General features: G+C 46.5%; 1 protein-coding gene across 2 annotated transcripts in view; it reads left to right on the top strand.

Moving 5' to 3' along the window:
- The first annotated feature begins 410 nt into the window (after positions 1-410).
- LOC147702354 (uncharacterized) overlaps positions 411-20150 on the top strand; it is a 161022-nt gene continuing 141282 nt past the window's right edge. Inside the window, exon 1 of one of the 2 annotated variants that reach the window (XM_086930979.1) lies at positions 411-718. In XM_086930979.1, coding sequence (XP_086787105.1) covers positions 668-718 — 51 coding nt within the window. In that variant the 5' untranslated portion in view covers positions 411-667. The remainder of the gene's footprint in view (positions 719-20150) is intronic. The other variant, XM_086930978.1, reaches the window with a different exon arrangement.

Genomic DNA, 20150 nt, shown 5'->3' with positions numbered 1-20150 from the left:
CTTTGTGAATGTTTCCATGACATGGACATCAATTGTAAAAGGAAAGAGAAGAGGACTGTTTTACACTTTTCACTCGTGTCCTTCAAAAGATATTTAAACATGTAAGAAAATGGATATGAAAAGCGATATATAGTGTATGATTGAAGAAAACAAAATAATTATCTCTAGGGGCTGAAAAAATTCCCCACCGTGGTTAAAAGCAATCATCCCTATGCAAAGGATATATTCAGATTTGATCAGATTTCATGATAAGCGAAAATCATGCTATTTAGTTTGCCTTTGGAGCTGTAAAGGCACGGTTGAATAGTTGCTTCAATGGTACACGCCACCTTTGTTTTCATTCTCCCCAGGCAGCAAAGGAATGGCACATTCCGGCGACACCCGCCTGCCAAAGAAGGAAGTGGCTTATTGTTCGAGTTCAGATAGAGTTTCGAGATAAAATTTAGTTTGCCAATGAGAGCAGCTTTTCGGTGCTGCACACATGATGCGATGATAGATAGCGAAAGCACAGCTCGAATCCGGAAAAGGATTACGTGTTTTCAAAGGTTTTATGACCGGACTTGAGAACAAAGCAAACTTTGTGTAAACATCAAGAGGGCATTACGCGTCTCTCTACCTCATTGCGCCAGCTCCGGGCTCTTCTTGAATTACTCGACCCTAAGCTAACATGTTCTGTTTCTCATGCTGTGACTGCTGTACCACTTCGAGTGCCGAGGAGGTAAGCTCCCCACAAGCTTCTTTGTCCATGATCGAAACCATAAAGAAAGGGAGACGGAGGTTCAAGTGACAGGAAATCTCTGAACACACACCCGGGGGAGGGGGGCGGAGCTAGGCAACAGCCACGCAGGTGTTTATATAAAACTGCTAACGTGATAATCGTGCACTATCTGGGCAAGCAATGGGGTCTAGTAGTAGAGTAATAACTTGTTTAATGCCGCCAGCGGTGGCGTGTTTCCTCTTCCGGGTTTTCATTGAACCACTTGCATTCTGGGAGCCGTAGTCTTAGTTCACTCAGTTCAGCCAATTAGATAAAAGCCTATGGTTGTAATCGTTTGTTAAATGTAACACACGTTTAGGAACTAAGTGTGCTCAAGAAACGATGTGTTGCCTCACCCAACTAAATGGGATTTATTTTGTTCATATGGCAGCAGAATATCATGAGAGTTTTGCCCTGGCCAGAAATTGAAACAATGTCACCCGAATGTTGCATACATGCCTCAGCAACCGATACATTAATTCAATGTGCTTTTAGTGTGAACGTTGTTTTATCTTTTCTAAGTTTCCAACGTGTTTGAAATTGCTCTAACATAACCAAGGGTGTACTGTCTTACATTTTGAAGTGACACCGCTCTGCATCACTTGACCATTGCTGTTGATTGCCTTTTTTCTAACAGAGTATTGGGAGTTTTTCCAGTCTTTGGGATTAAGAGAAGTGCCTAACCTCTCTCTGACCGCTCTGTATACAATGTTGCAGTTTACGCTACCTGAATCGACTCTGGGAGTCTCTGAATCCAATGTAATCGCATTATGAGAGAATCTTCAAATGTATTCTGTAGTAGAACGTTTCTTGTTGCCCCTTCCTCATTGGTGCATATGCTGAGAACCATGTATTTGTGTAGTAATGTGTGAAATCCTTTATCTAAAGTCCCATTAAAGTACCTGCATTTTACACGTTGAGGGATTTCCCATTTACCCACTCTAAGAAGGCGACTGGATTTGCTATTCATCTTTACTGTAAAGTTCTTTACTCTTATGGTGTGTATTCTCACTGCTAACCCGCTCAATGCTATTTCATGTGCTGCCTAAAATTATTTTACATAATGCCTTGAAACTCTAACCCATGTCTATGATTATATTGAGAATGACACAGTCCTAGTTCATTACTGAGTCATTTAACTGTAACGTTATTCTTTATTGCTTGATTAATAAAAACCAATTGCAATGTAATTCATGATAAACACCCATACAGTAACACATACAATTGAACCTTCATCATGAATTCATGGCAATAAAATCAATTAAGACCCTTTCCTCTGGCCAAGGGAGCTCCTTGCCCTTACAAGTTCTACTTTGTCAGAAGGTACAGTGGTATAGTAAGGGTTCCAGTGTGGATGCTCATTTTAGAGTCCAGGTGCGGGGACAGATTAAGAAGTTTTAGGGGGATCAGTGTTCTTCTTAATTAAGAGTGTGAGTGTGAATTATAAAGTCAAAGAAAGATAAAATCTATGAAAGCAGTGCGACCAAAAAAGCAGAGTCCATTTTTTAAATGAAAGTGCAGATGCTCATTTGAGCGCTCTAGAGCAGTGTATTATGAACCATTATGGTGCAAGTGCTGATTTATAAAATCTTATTTTACAAAATGTAGTGTACAGATGCTTATGATAAAATCTAGAGCAAGCGCTAGGCATAGGAGCTGTAACCATTATAGAGAAGAAAGTCCAAAGTGCACGATAAGATGTCTGAGGCAGTGCATTTTTAGAGTTAAAGTGCAAGTGTTTACTCCTTAGGAATCCGAGTGATGGGCATTCTGGAATTTAGACATGAATGCAGCCGTTGAGTGTTGTGGGTAATTTGAGGTGTGGAGGCACATAAGAAAATCAAGGACAATGCTATCTTCTTAGGACAGTTCCCGCCTCTCTGCCTTGAGCTAGATCCTTGGCCACTGAATTCTTATTAAATCTATGTAGGAACTTAACCACTGTGCCGTTCAGACCAGTGTCTGTTGATTCAAAAAAGGTCAACGCCGTCTTCCCACATGACCTTATGCCCGATCTCTCCACTTCCTGCACAGGGGCTCACATCCGACTCCCATACCAGAACGGCACAGGCATAAGACTTGAACAATGTTCTTCGGCTCTTGTTTGCATAGCAGACAAGCATCTTACCCTGGCCTTCTTTTATTTGTGGGAAGATGTCGTAATAAGGGTAATAGTCCCCGCCTATATTTCAGTACGTGTGCCATAGCCCTGGTTGCTGTATGTTTTGCCTAGATAGGGCTGTGGTTTTAGCCTTTTGTAATTTTGAAGTGTCATCCACCCATGACTGTGCTTGGACAGTCGGTCTTTGACCTCAAGCATTGATGGCAGCTATGGGCTGGATTTGGTTAGCTTTCTTGGCTTAAAGTGAGTCCCAGGCTGAAATACCCCAAAACCTGATTTAAGTAGGCCTGTGCCTTATTTCTGACCCAGGTTTCAGTGTGTAATAGTTCCAAGGCCTTTAGCGGGCTATTCGGGATGTTCAAGTTAGCTAATTTCCCCCAGAGTTTTCGCCAGTCCACCCCATAAAATGCCGATTTGTAGTCGATAAGACCTAAGTAAACTGGGTGTTTGTTAATTTTAGTGGAATCGATCAGCAACCAAAGTGTCATGATGTTTGATGTGGTCCCTGCTTGTTTTGTGAAGCCAGTTTGGTTTGGGGAAATAATGGAGAGTGCTTCCTCCCAATGCTGTAATTCCTCCAGAAGAACTGCTGTAAAATATTTTGCAAAAACAAGTGATGGACCGAATGTGGATCAATGTCACACATTCCCCAAGTCAAAAGATCTGGGCCCAAATCCATCGTTTTTTTGCACTGCACACCACCCTGGGTTAGACAATGGCGATATGCAAATCAGCTCTGACCCTGTTGCCCCATGGGAACAGTCCAGTCCGAACTACAAAAGCCATGTCCTTCCCAGAACGGAATCAAGCATCCGAGGACCGGACCGGTTTCGAGGTAACACCTCTCATCAGCCCGGCTAGCTTGACTCCAAGTGGTGTGGAGTGCCTGGGACCCACGTCTGGGCATCCCCAGCGCACTTAGGGCGGCAATTGCAAAAACAACAAGTGATGGACCGAATGTGGATCAATGTCACACATTCCCCCAGTCAAAAGATCTGGACCCAAATCCATCGTTTTTTTGCACTCCACACCACCCTGGGTTAGACAATGGCGATATGCAAATCAGCTCTGACCCTGTTGCCCCATGGGAACAGTCCAGTCCGAACTACAAAAGCCATTTCCTTCCCAGAACGGAATCAAGCATCCGAGGACCGGACCGGTTTCGAGGTAACACCTCTCATCAGCCAGGCTAGCTTGACTCCAAGTGGTGTGGAGTGCCTGGGACCCACGTCTGGGCATCCCCAGCGCACTTAGGGCGGCAATTGCAAAAACAACAAGTGATGGACCGAATGTGGATCAATGTCACACATTCCCCCAGTCAAAAGATCTGGGCCCAAATCCATCATTTTTTTTGCACTCCACACCACCCTGGGTTAGACAATGGCGATATGCAAATCAGCTCTGACCCTGTTGCCCCATGGGAACAGTCCAGTCCGAACTACAAAAGCCATGTCCTTCCCAGAACGGAATCAAGCATCCGAGGACCGGACCGGTTTCGAGGTAACACCTCTCATCAGCCCGGCTAGCTTGACTCCAAGTGGTGTGGAGTGCCTGGGACCCACGTCTGGGCATCCCCAGCGCACTTAGGGCGGCAATTGCAAAAACAACAAGTGATGGACCAAATGTGGATCAATGTCACATATTCCCCCAGTCAAAAGATCTGGGCCCAAATCCATCGTTTTTTTTGCACTACACACCACCCTGGGTTAGACAATGGCGATATGCAAATCAGCTCTGACCCTGTTGCCCCATGGCAACAGTCCAGTCCGAACTTCAAAAGCCATGTCCTTCCCAGAACGGAATCAAGCATCCGAGGACCGGACCGGTTTCGAGGTAACACCTCTCATCAGCCCGGCTAGCTTGGCTCCAAGCGGTGTGGAGTGCCTGGGACCCACGTCTGGGCATCCCCAGCGCACTTAGGACGGCAATTGCAAAAACAACAAGTGATGGACCGAATGTGGATCAATGTCACACATTCCCCCTGTCAAAAGATCTGGGCCCAAATCCATCGTTTTTTTGCACTCCACACCACCCTGGGTTAGACAATGGCAATATGCAAATCAGCTCTGACCCTGTTGCCCCATGGGAACAGTCCAGTCCGAACTACAAAAGCCATGTCCTTCCCAGAACGGAATCAAGCATCCGAGGACCGGACCGGTTTCGAGGTAACACCTCTCATCAGCCCGGCTAGCTTGACTCCAAGTGGTGTGGAGTGCCTGGCCCAGATCCTTGTACTGGGGTGAATGTAAGACATTGATCTACATTCTGTCCATCAAATTGTTTTTTGTAATTTTCTTCCTGAGTGTACTGGGGTACCTCAGACGTGGGTCCCAGAGCCTCCACACCACTGGAGTCAAGCTAGCCGGGCTGATGAGAGGTGTTACCTCGAAACCGGTCCGGTCCTCGGATGCTTGATTCCGGTCTGGGAAAGATATGGCTGTTGTAGTTCGGACTGGACTGTTCCCATGGGGCACAGGGTCAGAGCTGATTTGCATAAAGCCATTATCTGACCCAGGGTGGTGTGGAGTGCAAAAAACGATGGATTTAGGCCCAGATCCTTGTACTGGGGTGAATGTAAGACATTGATCTACATTCTGTCCATCAAATTGTTTTTTGTAAAATATTTTGCATCATTGTCAATTGGGGCTACTAGGCGATAGTTTCCATGGTCGCCCTTGTCCCCTCCCTTATAAATCGGGGAGAGAATCATGCCTTGTCATGAGTATGGAATGTGATGTTTCTGGATAACAATGTTGAAGACCTGGGTTAATTGAGCTGCCCAGAACGATGGGTCCTCTTTGTACATGGCCGGCAGAATTCCATTTGGGCCCGGCGCCCCTTCCCTGCATCTCCTTGCAATTTGCCTATGTACAGAGACTGAAGTAATAGTGCCACAAGATGATTTTTGGTCCCCCCCCTAACTGGGATTTGCACGGTTCTTACTAGATCTGTCTGAGTCTTCTGAGTGGCTCTTAAGGTGTTCCACCTGCGCCCCTAGATTGTAATAATTGAACAAGAAATGACACCAGGTGACACTCAGAAATACTGGAGGTGGCCACCCTTGGAAGAGTTCTGCTGATTTCATTTACAGTCTGCAAGAAGGATGTTGGGTTATTTTTCCTTATATCGTACAGCAGCTTGACCCAAAAGGAGTCCTGCCACTCCCTTTGAAGCTGCTGTTTTGCCTTTTTTTGTTGTTTCCTCATGGTCCTGAGGTAGTTCAGAATGACATAATGTTTGGGTGATGTTTTCAGTGCTTGCCAGAGATGATTTACAGCGGACTCGCGCTGCCAGGAAGGGGTAGAAGTCCATTAAGCTTCACCCCAACCCGCCGTATCTCCGATCCAGTATCCAGTAATCTCGAGTGAGCCAACCTCAATACGGCGCATCCCGGATTCACGGACAAATCCCCCCCTGAACGGCTACTCCAGATGTAACTAGCTTCCCGAAATCAGAACCGGCTCGAATTATCTCCTTTCCGGTCTGAACATTCCTCAACTGAATGCGTCTACATTGTAGGACGCTAGTATTTCGTTACCCGCACCGGCCGGAAAACTCTCCCGACCAACTAGAACACCCCCAACTACATGCGCTTACAATTTTGCAACGCAAGCATCAAGGCATCTGTACCAATAAGAAAGTCGCAAGCCAATTGTCCCTTAAACTCGGGGTCAGACCTTCTGAAAGGCTTTCAAATTGTAATGCAGGTATTAATTATAAAACTGTCCTGATGATGATCCCAGTTTATCATGAGCCTTTAGGGATCGAAACGTCGACGCGCTATGCAGTGTAGCATATGATATAACATGTATATTTAAAATTGTTTATACTGCAAGGTGAATTTGTTGAAATTATCTATTGTATTTGCAAGTCACCCCTTGGCTCTAGAATTATTTCCTGCCTGAAAAACCTGTTTCCTTCTTCCATCCCCCTTGCTTTGATCTGTTCTCTCTAACCCTTTGGGATAGGTACAGGACTGTACCCTATCTCACTCTTTATTTTGATCCTTCTTGGATCAACAATATTCTATATTATTCTTTAAATAAACTCACGCCCGGCTGGGCGTTGCAACTATATAGTACTGATTGTAGTCTATATTATTATCCTTTCGCCATACTGTAACTCCTTAGGACCCTTGTTCTCTGTAATAAGTTACTTTCTTTTTGGCCATTCTGATCATAGGAGTGTACCCACTCCATTTCAAAGGACTGACCTTGCTCGCTGTCATTATGTGTTAGTAGTAACCAGCTTAACTGGCTTGGCGCATTGATTTGCGAAGTTTGTGTTAAACGTTTCCCAGGTGGTCAATGGGTTTTCGCCTGATGGTTTTGAGGTTGATACCAGTTGTTTAGCACCTTGTGCCAATGGTGGTAGAGAAGCGTCCTTGCAATTTATACATGTAAGGTTGATTTTATAACCTGAAATTCCCTCATCCAGTGCAGGTGTGTGAGCTTCTAAGCCTATGTCTAGAGTTATTTCTTGAGGCCGATGATCACTTTCCAGTTTCTCGCCAAATCCGTTAGCTGTGACAACCTGCAACAGTGGAAGGCTCACAAATGTATAATTGATGAGGGATGCTACGGAGTTAGTTAAAAAAAAGGCACAGGTGGTTTGTCATGTTTGTAGCAACCATTTAATGCTCTGAGGCCTAGATGTTCTTGAGAAAGTGACAGTCCCAGTTCATTACTGATTCTTTACAGAAATAGAGACTGTCCCATCGAGGAGCAGCAAAGTTTGTATAGTAACTACCCCGCTCCCAGTCTGAGCCACTAGCGTGCACAGTAAGCCAAGATGATACAGATTTGCCTGCCAAAGGATCTGGTAGCAGAGCTGATGGGTCACATTGGATCTGATCAGCATCAAATAATTCCATTTGGCTATAGAACTGACTACTGTACCTCCATAGTTCAGGCGGTTTCGCACCAAGATTTAAATTGATCCTACCCTGACCCATTCCTGGTTCCTGAGGATGAGGTAGTCTTCAACATCATCACCAAACCTAAGCTGTCCTTCAACATCATTACCAAACTTAAGTCATCCTCACAAAATAAAAGCCCTATCCCCTTCAGTCTTATCCAGAATCTCAACCACATTATTGCCCCTTACTAGACTAACATTGTTGAAAAACAGATTTTCTCTAGTTATCATCAATCACTGCTTTGGCGTTAATCGCCTCGGATCTACTCGATTATTTAGCTTAATCAAATAAAGATGCAGGTGCTGGAAAACTGGAAAGCGATGAACAGGTTTATTTCTCCGGAGGAGAACACGTCAATTCGGACAAACAAAATGTCTTCTCGAGGTGCTCTAATTGTACCTCTGTGGCATAGCCTTTTATATACAATCTTGACTGTTTATTGCAGGGTAACACATTCCTGACAGTGGTTTATTACATCCCCGGAATCCCCGCTTCCAACTTGTTCCCACACATACCTAACAGCAAATGTCCCCCACCCTGGTCTCAGTAGGTGATTGTTATCGCGCAGCTGGGCATTCCGGCAGGGTCTGAAGTATGCGGGATCGGTCAGATCGAAGAGGGCTGTGTCATTGATTAATTCCAACCCCTTTGATGGGGAGCGAGTTTCTACTGTACAGGGGTAATAAACTCTATCCGCAGGGGCTGGTTATTACCTGGGACCGGATCGAACAGCCAGGTGCAGGGGAGGAGGTTACCGATGGGCTTGTTCATGCGAGGGGAATGAAAGGACATGGGCATTAAGCACGGGAAGTGGCTCCGGGGCTGGGTCGCGCTGAGGATGCTTTATGACTCTAGCATGTGTGCTTGGGGGTTGGCAGAGCGCGGGGGATGACTGCGAGGTCAGGGTGATGCGCTGGTGATCGGCAACGCACGAAATGGCTGCGGTATCTAAAATGGGTGCGGTTTACGTGCATACGATGGCTCTTGTTAGGCAAGATGGCGCCGGCGATGTTCACGTCTGTCGATTATATTTCAACAGTCGCCCATTTGAACATTCCAAGACATCTTGCTAATCTATTTCAATCCCCATGATATTCTGTATCTCTGTGTCATACATTGCATTAATTTGTTCTATACGAGTATCTACAGTCTTTGGACACAAAGAATTCAGACATAGAGAACACAAGGGCGGTATGCATTGTATCCCCAAACAGCAGCCACATATTATGAAAACTGGCACCAAGATGATCATCAACAGTTTCCAACCCCAATCTTTTAATAAGCCCCAAACCCAGCTCCCAAGTGTCCAAGTCTCTTGTTCTTGGTGGATCTCTGATGCCAGCCTGTGAAGGTGTTCAATTGCCTTATAGACAGAAGGCGAGCCATCAGGGACAAAAGTGCAACAGCAGGCACCGATGATGCGGCATGCTCCTCCGCGGTCTGCCAGTACAACGTCTAAAACAAGGTGATTCTGCAAAGCCAACAGGCGGACCCCCTGAAGCTCGGCGGTGTTGTTGGTGAAGATGCCGGCTGTGACATTCAGAGCGGTCTCTACTGCCTGAGTCAGGTGTCGAATGGCCCGGCTGTTTGTCATCGGACCCCAAAGCGGGACAAGGCCTTTGGCTGCATCAAGGAACTGGGATGCAGCAGAGTACGCTCGGTCCGTGTCTCCGATTCGCCTTTCTCAGTGGTGTCCAGCAGGTGCAGTGTAGGTTGGAGGCAGAACAAAAGTGATGTAGCATGTGCCCCCCCAGCCTTTTGGGAGCCAGGTGTAGGCTTTTGTACCACAGATGAAGGACATGTTGGGTGATGCAACAAATGAAGGGGGGTCGGCAATGTTCAGTGTTCTCGTTATCTGGCAAGTGCTGTGGCCCACGATTTTAGTCCCATCGCCTTTGATGCAGACAAGACCTGGGACGCTTACTACAGATAGGGCTACAGTTGTGGTTGCAGCTATACTTTTCTTTAGAAAGGAGAAGGATGGTCTGGCTGGGTTATTCAGTACTTGCATTTCCACACGTTCTTTTGCAGGAATGTTCATTGGGAAAGTAGCGTTTGAAGTGAGAGGACAAAAGGGAGCAGTCGTTCTTCCAGTTTTGTTCAGCCAGAACTCGTTATAGAATTGTTTCATTGTCCCATCGGATGTGGAATTGTCTTTGTAGCTCTCTTGCAGGAGCGTTAACCAGGCGAGGCAGGACCCATGAACAGAGAAGGGTGAAGGGATGAAAGGAATGGAATGTTCAGTGGCATGTGGTAGCAGCCCACAGATCCAACAGTTGGTGGCATTTGCGGCAAGATTGTGTTGGTGCAACAACTGTACAAAGGAATTTTTCCAGAACTCTTTGTGCCGTTCTCGGAGCCATGGTGCCAGTGAAACCAGTTAGTGTTCCTTTTCAGTGGTGGGTTGCATGGTCGGTATCAGTGTTTGGTAAGCAGGAGCACTCTCTTCGATGATCCAGACTGTGACCATTAGTAAGAGACTGGCAAGAGATGCTGTGAGGAGTATGATTGCCTTTATGCTGTGGATCTTGGCAGTCTTGGTGTCGTTGCATCGGTTCTTCTGATGTCTAGGAGCTTCCATCACCTTCAAGAGGCTCGGTGACTGGCAGGACCACATACTTTCGTCTAGCGTTTCTCCTGGGAGCCTTTGTAGTGTTGGCTACCACTCTGGGACTTTTGACTTAGTGGCCTGCTTTGTCGTAGCACTCTCCTTTCGTTGCAAGTTGTACCCTTCTTTGGACGGCACGGTCTGGAAACTCTGTTAGTTCAAGTGTCTCTGTTTCAGGGTAAAAACTCAGGGCTGGTCGATCTTTCGTCAGGAGCTCTTCTTGGGTGTCCACGTCTTCTTTTGTTGCCAGTGTCATTGCTATTTGTTTGCAGTGGTGAGCGTGCAGCCAGTTTTTCTTTCCTTCCACTTGAAGTGCAGTTCGGGTGGTGATTAAGACTTGCCAGGGGCCCGTCCACAGGGGTTCCAAGCTCTTCGACCTCTGGAAGTTCCGAATCAGGACGAAGTCCCCAGGTTTGATATCGTGTCCTGGGCCCCTGGATACATCTGGTATGGCTTGCTGCACCTGTTGGTGGATAACAGTTAGTTCGCTCATCAGTTTACACAAATAGTCGGACATGAGTATGTCCGGGACATCATTAATGGTTGTTGGTTTCGGGGCCGCCCAAATATTCATCGGCCTGCCGAAAACAACCTTGTACGGGGTCAATTGGTGTCTGGTTGGGGTGGAGCGCATGGATAGCAATGCCAGTGGAAGGGCATCGGGCCATTTCAGCCCAGTGCAGGGGACTATTTTGGCCAGTTTAAATTTCAGCGTGGCATTCTGCCTTTCTATCAGTCCCGCTGACTGGGGGTGGAAAACGGCGTGGAACTTTTGTTTTACTCCCAGCCCTTCAGTATGTGTTGGATGACCTCAGCTATAAAATGGGGGCCATTGTCGTTCCATAAAACTCTACAAAGGCCGTATCAGGGGAAGAATTCCTTCAGCAATACCTTTGCAGTGGTAGCGGTGGTATTGTCACAAGTGGGATATGCTTCCACCCATTTGTTGAAGGCGCACACAATAACTACAACGTATTTCAGACCATGGCACCTTTCTAGTTGAATGTAATCCATTTGGAGGACTTCAAAGAGATGGTCGGGGACTCCAAACCCTCCCCGTGGTACTACTTTCCCTTTCAACAGGGTTGTGTTGCAGGCATACCATGCATTGTTGCACTAGGCGTTTTGCTGAGTCTGCTATCTTGCCGTTATGCCATACCCTAGCAATCAGTTCGGTCATGGGAGCAGATCCTATGTGTGCAGGTAGGTGTGCCATGGTCAATATGGGGATCAGATAGGCGTTAGGTAGCAGCCATTTGTCTCTGTCTTTAGTCCTCCAGCAGCCTTCATCGTCTGTCAGTCCCACCCGATCCCATTCAGTCAGTTCATGTGGTGTACTCGTCAGTTGGATGTCTCTTATAGTGGCCCTAGCATCTGTCCATTTTTTCAGCTTGTGACCTAGTCACATATATTCATGTTGCAGTTCTGTCTTCGGCTGTGGCTTGGGCAGTAACGTCAGCTAATGTATTTCCCTATCCAATAATGTCCGTCACTTTCTTAGGGGCTTGGCATTTAATTACTGCTAGCTGCTTGGGGAGGAGGACTGCTTCAGTCAAGGCAGAAACTAGATCTCCGTGTAGAATGGGTGTGCCGTGCGAGGTCAGGAATCCTCTTTCCCTCCACAGGAGCCCGAAATGGTGAACCACCCCGAAAGCGTACTGGCTGTCCGTGTATATGTTTACTGTCTTTCCTGCTGCTAAGATGCATGCTCGTGTGAGGGCAATCAGTTCTGCCGCCTTCGCGGATTGTTGTATTTAACAGCAAGGGGTGGTGATGGACAGAGTTTCTGAATTAAGCAGAATACTCTCACCCAGTCAAGAGATCAGGGCTAGATCCAACACCGTTTTTTAGCTCACTGCACCATCCCAGCTCAGAACCTGGCTATATGCAAATTAGTCTGTTCCTGTCCCAGTGCATGATGGGAACAGGGCAAACCAAACTACCAAGCCAATTCTTACACTGGGAAGGAAACAAGCTTCCGGGGACCGGTTTCTGGCATTTCAGCCGTCGTCGGCCCGACTTGCTTGAATCCTGATGGTGCAATGAGCAAGGGACTCACATCTGAGTATACCCTTCCACGCTTAGGGTGGACAAAATATTTAACAACAAGGGGTGGTGATGGACAGAGTTTCTGAATTAAGCAGAATACTCTCACCCAGTCAAGAGATCAGGGCTAGATCCAACACCGTTTTTTAGCTCACTGCACCATCCCAGCTCAGAACCTGGCTATATGCAAATTAGTCTGTTCCTGTCCCAGTGCATGATGGGAACATGGCAAACCTTTGCGGATTGTTGGGCAATGCGGGCTGTTTCTATTATTGTTTGGGCAGTGATGACGGAGTATGCACCTGAGGTCGTGCCATCTGGGAGTTTGATGCACGAGCCATCTACCCATAGTTCCCCGTCAGGTTCTGGAAAAGCAGTGTCTTGCAGATCTATCCTGCTCCTTGTCTGTTTGTCAGTGAGGGTCACACAGTCATGTAGGGGAGTCATGCTGGGGTCGTTTTCGGGCAGAGGTAACAACGTAGCTGGATTATGGTGGTGCATCGCTACAGAGTAATGTGTGGCGCTAGCAGGGTCAACTCGTATCCTGTCAGTCGTGCACTAGTCAGATTCTGGTTTTTGGTTTGATTCAGGAGCGTGTCAACTGCGAGGGGTACTAACACTGTAGGGGAGTTGGAGAGTACTATTCCCTCACTCTGGCGGATCGAAACTGCTGTAGCTGCTATGGCACGTAATCACGCCAGTAGCGCTCTGGCTACTGGGTCGAGGGTGGCTGAGAAATAAGCGCAAGGGCGCTGCTTGGGACCAATTTGTTGTGTTAGGACAGATAAGGCACATCCCTCTCTTTCGTGAGTATAGAGGGAAAATGGCTTGGCGCAGTCTGGGGTTCCTAGAACGGGTGCTGAATAGAGGGCATCTCGTAATTCTTTTAACGCTGTCTGGCATTCGGGGGTCCAAGGGAGTGGTAATGGAATGTCTTTGGCTACTAGGGAAAGTAGGGGTTTGACTATGAGACTGAAGTTCGGCTACCACTGTCGACAGAATGAGGTGAGGCCTACCAAAGAGCGGACTTGCTACTGGGTCTTGGGGACGGGAGTGTATAGAATAGCCTGGATTCGGTCAGGTGTGAGCTTCCTCCCTTCCTTTGATAAGAGGTGTCCTAGATACGTGACATAAGGTTTGCAAAACTGCAATTTCTTTCGGGAAACTTTGTGGCCATTCTCTGCAAGGAAGTGTAAGAGCTGGATGGTGGCAGTGACTGCTAGTGGAGTGGTGTCTGCTGCTAAAAGGATATCTTCTACATACTGTATCAACGCCACCCCGTCTGGTAACTGAACTTCATCTAATTGTCAATTGAGCGCCTGGCTGTAGACACTCGGGCTCTCGGTGTACCCCTGGGGTACTCAACAAAATCTATACGAGCGGGATCTTAGGGTAAATACAAAGAGGTAGCGGCTTTCTTGGTGAATGGGTATGGAGAAGAAGGCATTCTTAAGGTCAATTACGGGGAACGTGGTGGCAGTGGACGGAATTAGAGTCAGGATGGTGGTGATGTCAGAGACTACAGGGTACTGTGGCACAACTATTTTGTTGATCTCTCGTAGGTCAATGATGAAGCGGTATGCTTTCCCATCTCCCTCTCCTTATATCTTAATGATCGGTATGATCGGACTGTTACAGATATTGCTCACTACCTCCTCTACTACTCCTGCTTCTACCAGTGACTGTATTATTTTGATCAATGCTTTCTCGCCCTCTGGTGATATCTTGTACTGGGGTACTTTTGGTAAGGTTGCGTCCTGTCGTATTGTCACATGCACTGGGTCTATCATCATTCGTCCTACGTCTGAGTCAGCCTTGGCCCACAAGTGCGGTGGTAAAGTGTCCAGTAGGGACACGTTTGCTTCGGTAATGGGGTACATGTGGTGGGATGGGTGAGGTCTTAGGTGGTGGTGGTTGTCATATAAGATGACTCGGACTCCGTCAGGCGAGCATCTAATGGTCGCTCGAAAATGCTTCAGCAGATCGAGACCCATAATGGCGTCTGGGGTATTGGAGGAGAGGAGAAATGTTGTGTCGATGATATTTTCTCCAAGGTCAAAGGGGATCGGTTTGGACAAGGGGTTAGTGGAGGGCATACCATCAAATCCTCTTGATGTCACGTGTGAGCCAGACAAGGGTGCCCTTGGAATCAGTCGCTTAGATAATGCACTACGTGTTGCTCCTGTGTCTACCAGAAATAGTGACTTCGTGCCCAGGACCTTTGTGGTAACATAAAGGCCTTGCTGGTCAACATAGAGCTCGACTGGATCCCTCCCTTGCCCTAGGCAGTCCTATGCGAAGTTGTATGTGTTGTTGTAGTCAGATTATTGGTACTGATTCTGTCGGGGACGGTCAAATGCATTTACTCTACCGGGTCTCTCTTCACTGGCGTCGTTTGCGTACCCTCTCCCACGTCCTCTACCTCTCGGTCCATTTGTCAATTCTCTCGCCCCTTTTTCCTTATTCATTCTTAACAGGATTGGGCATTGGGATTTCCAGTGTCCGTACCCTCTACAAAATGCGCACTGATCCTCTCCTAAGTCCCGACGTCCAACGTAGGGTGTGGAGACATTATTTCTGGGTGGTGATGTTTGAGGGATACTTTGCTGATATTCTCCCTTGTTCTGTTCCTTCCCTAGGTTCACCCCTTGTAACTGCGCTATCATAACTCGTTCTTTTAAAACCTTCTTTTTCTTTTCGGTGGCCCTATTGTTTTCGTTTTTCTGGTGTTCATAGTACTGAGCCATCTGGAGGATGGCCGCTGATTTAGAGGATGCCCAACTGCTTTCGCTGGTCTGTAGCTTCTGCGATACCTCTGGTAACAGACCCTTAACATAGTTCTGTACGAACAAGTGATGTCCGGTCGCAGTGGACGTGTCTTGTCCACTATAATCGGAGAACACTGTTTCGAACCCGGAGAAGTATTCTGAGCCATCTTCTTGGGGTTTCTGACGGCAAGCGGTTACTATGGACCAATCTATCTTTTTCTCAGGAATCAGGGATTTTACCTTTTGTACTATCTTGTCAGGGAGGTCTAATATGGCTTTTACAGGTTTCTGTCCGGGGTTTCGTTCTTTGTCCAGAGCATCAAGTTGTCCCCAGGTATGACCGAACAGGTCAGTGTGGTCTTTTTTCCTGATCTGTTTCCACACATCAGCTGGTAGGCAAAGCCCAAAGAACAAGTTGAGGTCGGCAAGCGTCATAATTGTCGATCCTAGTGCGGTACCTAATTCTGTGTAAAACGCGGTGGGATTCTTTCGCAAATCCGGCAAGGATTTGCGGAATGCCAGGATGTCCTGTCTATCCCAAGGCTGATATACCCAATTATAAACCACTCTTCCTTTGGCGTCCTGATGATCTATGTCATCGTGAGTTCCCTGTCCTCTAGGGGGAACTCAATAGGGGGCAGCTTCTTTTATGGGCATCATATTGTCTAGCCTCTCCATCGGAGGCTCCGTCATTTCCGATGTCGTGTTTTTGACTACCCGTTCTTGTTCTATGAGGTGGCGGAAGACTTCTAGGGTATAGGAGAATAGTTCTGCCACATCACAGTCATTCTCGTCTCCTATATCTACCTTCCTGTATAGAGTCATGAGTCGGTCAGACCGTATTTTTTTGCACTTTTCCTCATAAGCCGTAAGGGTGTAAAAGCAAAAACGCACGACAAAGTGTCGCTTGTGATTGTCCACATAAGAGTTAAATATATCTGTTATATATTCTTCTGTTTCCTTCCTGTCTACCAGAGTTTTGACGATTTTCTCAATACCTGCTCGCTCACTCTTACTCAATCGCAGGATTCTTACCGGCCCTTTTTCTGTTGTTTCTGTTCTTACTGGTGTGTCGTTTGACAAGGTATCAGGCACGAGAGGCTCGGTCAGCGCAGAGGCCGTGGGTACCGAGGCCCTGGCTCTACCTTCGGTTACGTTCTGAGAATCTTGGTGTTGTATTAGAGGATGAGTAGGGGCATAAGGAGGTGGCATGTAGATAATTGGTGGACCTAGGAGTAAATCGTCGTCTATCTTCTGTTTTGATGGTAACTCAGGGTAAAGAGCCGAGGGCGCTCTGACAGGGCATTGTCCTGAGATCTCTGATTCTCGCTCCTTCCTAGCATTTTCTCTTTCCTTAATCTCCTCTTCTAACTTTTTATCAGCTAGGTGAGCTGATTTCCGTAGTTCCTTATCTATTCTTGCTCCATATTTCTACTTTTCGCCACATGCTGAGACTGTCAAGCATAGTTGGCGTAGTTTTCTTTTTACGTAGAGCTTTCTCTAGTGTTTCTATTTTATCGAGGTCAAAAGATCCCATCAGTGGCCACTGATTTTCTCGATCTTTTTTAGTGCTTTTATGCCATAGCTTACTGTAAGCTACAGCAACTAATCCATGTTTTACATACATGTCCTTATTAGGGGTGCCTTCCGGTGGAGCCGGATGACTGACCTCTAATAAGCGGTCCGGGCAGAACCAATTACCAATCAGTGGGGAGAAGATAGGCATGACGTATAATCGGACAAATGAAGATCTCAAACAATTGTGGACAAAGATCCGCACTACCTATCCTTCACTGTCTGCAAGGAGAAAGAACGTTCCTATTCTTCGTTGTTTGCAAGCAGGGAATGTCTCAAAAAGAACCAAATATCCTAATACCAAAGAACCAAAGAACGTAATACTAGTATTTTCAAATCAAACAATTCCAATGCAGTCAAACAATCAATCAGATGGATAAACCATCCTACCAATCAGATGTATAACTTCCTTCCAATCAGACATATAAACGTCCTACTCGACCTTACCTGGACCGTTTGGATAGTTCTTTGTCTTCCACTTCCAGCGCCAGATCCTCCTCTGTTCTCCGTTTTTGCCGCGGCACTCCTGTGGGATCCCAGTCAGGACCGTAGATCACTCGAGAGAGGTCAGTTCGGAACTGGTGAAGTTCTGATGATCGGCTGCCAGACGAGGGCCTCTTTCAGGCAGGTGCACTTTTCTGATCGTTGCAGTCGTTCACTCTGTCGTTAGGACCTCTCTACCGGACCCACATGTCGCTGATGGGCCCGCGTTGGGAGGCCAATTGTAGAAAAGAAGATTTTCTCTAGTTATCATCAATCACTGCTTTGGCGTTAATCGCCTCTGATCTACTCGATTATTAGCGTAATCAAATAACGAGGCAGGCACTGGAAAACTGGAAAGCGATGAACAGGTTTATTTTACCAGAGGAGAACATGTCAATTCGGACAAATGAAATGTCTTCTCGAGGTGATCTAACTGTACCTCTGTGGCATAGCCTTTTATATACAATCTTGACTGTTTTTTGCTGGGTAACACATTCCTGACAGTGGTTTATTACATCCCCGGAATCCCAGCTTCCAACTTGTTCCCACACATGCCCAACAGCAAATGTCCCCCACCCTGGTCTCAGCAGGTTATTGTTATCGCGCAGCTGGGCATTCCGGCAGGGTCTGAAGTATGCGGGATTGATCAGATCTAAGAGGGTTGTGTCATTGATTCATTCCGACCCCTTTGATGGGGAGCGAGTTTCTACTGTACGGGGGTAATAAACTGTATCGGCAGGGGCTGGTTATTGCCTGGACCGGATCGAACAGCCAGGTGCAGGGGAGGAGGTTATCGATGGGCCTGTTCGTGCGAGGGGAAAGAAAGGACATGGGCGTTAGGCACGGGAGGTGCCTCCGGGCTGGGTCGCGCAAAGGATGCTTTATGACTCCAGCATGTGTGCTTGGGGGTTGGCGGTTGATGACTGAGAGGTCAGGGTGACGCGCTGGTGATCGGCAACGCACGAAATGGCCGCGGTATCTAAAATGGGTGCCGTTTAGGTGCATACGATGGCTCTTGTTAGGCAAGATGGCACCGGTGATGTTCCCATCTGTTGATTATATTTCAACAACATCATCAACACTTCTTTCTCCACAGGTTGTGTCCTGGCTCACTTCAGCTCGTTCAAATCACACCTATCCCTAAAAAGTCCAAACCCTAATGAATTGAACAACCTCTGCCCTATCTCTAACCCACCACTTCTTTCCAAAGCCCTGGAAAAATGTGCTCTGCTTCAACTAGATAAACACATTAACAACTACAACCTTCTAGACCCCTTGCAGTCCGGTTTCAGAAAAGGCTGCACCACTGAAACCGCTATGCTAAATATAATCGATGACATCCACTCTTCCCTTGACAACTGTGAATCCTGTGTACTCATTCTCCTTGACCTCTCGGCTGCCTTTGATACAGTCAACCGCAACTCCCTACTCAAATGACTAAAGTCCCGCTTTGGCCTTAACGGTCAGGTCCAAAAATGGTTCCCATAATTTCTCCAATACAGAACACAACAAATCAAAATGAACGACTGTCTATCCAACCCCTCTCCAGTTCCTCTATGTGTCACCCAGGCTCTATTATCTCCCCCTCTCTCTTTAACCTCTTTATGGAACATCTTACCCTCATTCTGAAACAAGCCGGAATCAACTACCACCTCTATGCTGACGACACCCAACTTTACTACTTACTTTATCACTCTGATTTACTTCATCTTAACCATACCTTAAACAATATCCAACACTGGTTCCACTCTACCCATCTTAAACTTAACACCAAGAAAACTGGACTCCCCTTCCAAGCCTAGATCCCTGACCTCTATGCACTCAACTGCTCACTCTCTTTGTCCAACTCAGTGAAGTCACTTTGTATTAGCGTTAACAAAAATCAAACGACCACATAAAAAACTCTGCTAAAGGAGCTCTTTTCCTTCTCCACCACCTGAAAAAAATCAAACCCTTCATCCCACCTAAAGACTTCAAATGGGTCATCCAATCCCTGGTAAGGTCCACCTAGCCCCACTCAGATCTGTTCCCCACCTAGCAGCCAGGCTTATCACTGGCTATAAACATTTTGGGGCACATGCATCAACCTATTTAGGAAGTGCAAATGGTGTGAATCTGTAAATTCGGCCGTTTGCACTTCCTAAATACGTTTTTGGGATGCATCAAACTCTTTTTCAAAATTCGTATTTTTTTGCATTTCTTAAAAATGCAAATGCATTTAAGGAATCGCATTTGTACGATTCCTTAAATGCAATGCATCAATTTAAAAAAAAATGCGAATTTTGAAATTGGAAGTGCAAATTACCACGAGGTTGACCCTCGTGGTAATTTGCGAAAATCTGTCAAAAAGCAAAAAAAATCATTTTTCAAACTGTCATGTTACAGACACACATGTCCTTAGGACATGTGTGTGTGAAACATGCACTTTCAAATGCATTTCAGGGGTGCAGGGGGGGTCCTTTGGACCCCCCCCTGCACCCTTGGAATGCATCAACAAATTGCGAATTTGTAAAAGCCTTCCCATTGACTCCTATGGGCCTTTTGGCCCATAGGAATCAATGGGAATTGCGAAAATGCACTTAAGAATTCGGTATTTATTTGGGATTCGGTAAAAATTGCGATTTTTACCGAATAACAAATAAATACCGAAAATAATGATGCATAGCATTTTGCAATTCTCAATTTGCAATTCGGTATTTTTCGCAAATTAAGAAGTGCAAAATGTCTCAATGATGCATGTGCCCCTTTGACCACATCTCCCCAGCCCTGAAGGCTCTTAACTGGCTTCCTGTTGAAGGCCATGCATCACACATAAAGCCCTGCACCAGAATGCCCCGCTGTACCTCACAAACAAACTTTAAAAAGCCGGCGGC

Source organism: Lissotriton vulgaris, chromosome 7 (assembly GCF_964263255.1).
Source record: "Lissotriton vulgaris chromosome 7, aLisVul1.2, whole genome shotgun sequence".
NCBI classification, from domain to species: domain Eukaryota; kingdom Metazoa; phylum Chordata; class Amphibia; order Caudata; family Salamandridae; genus Lissotriton; species Lissotriton vulgaris.
This window is presented reverse-complemented; position numbering and strand designations above follow the sequence as displayed.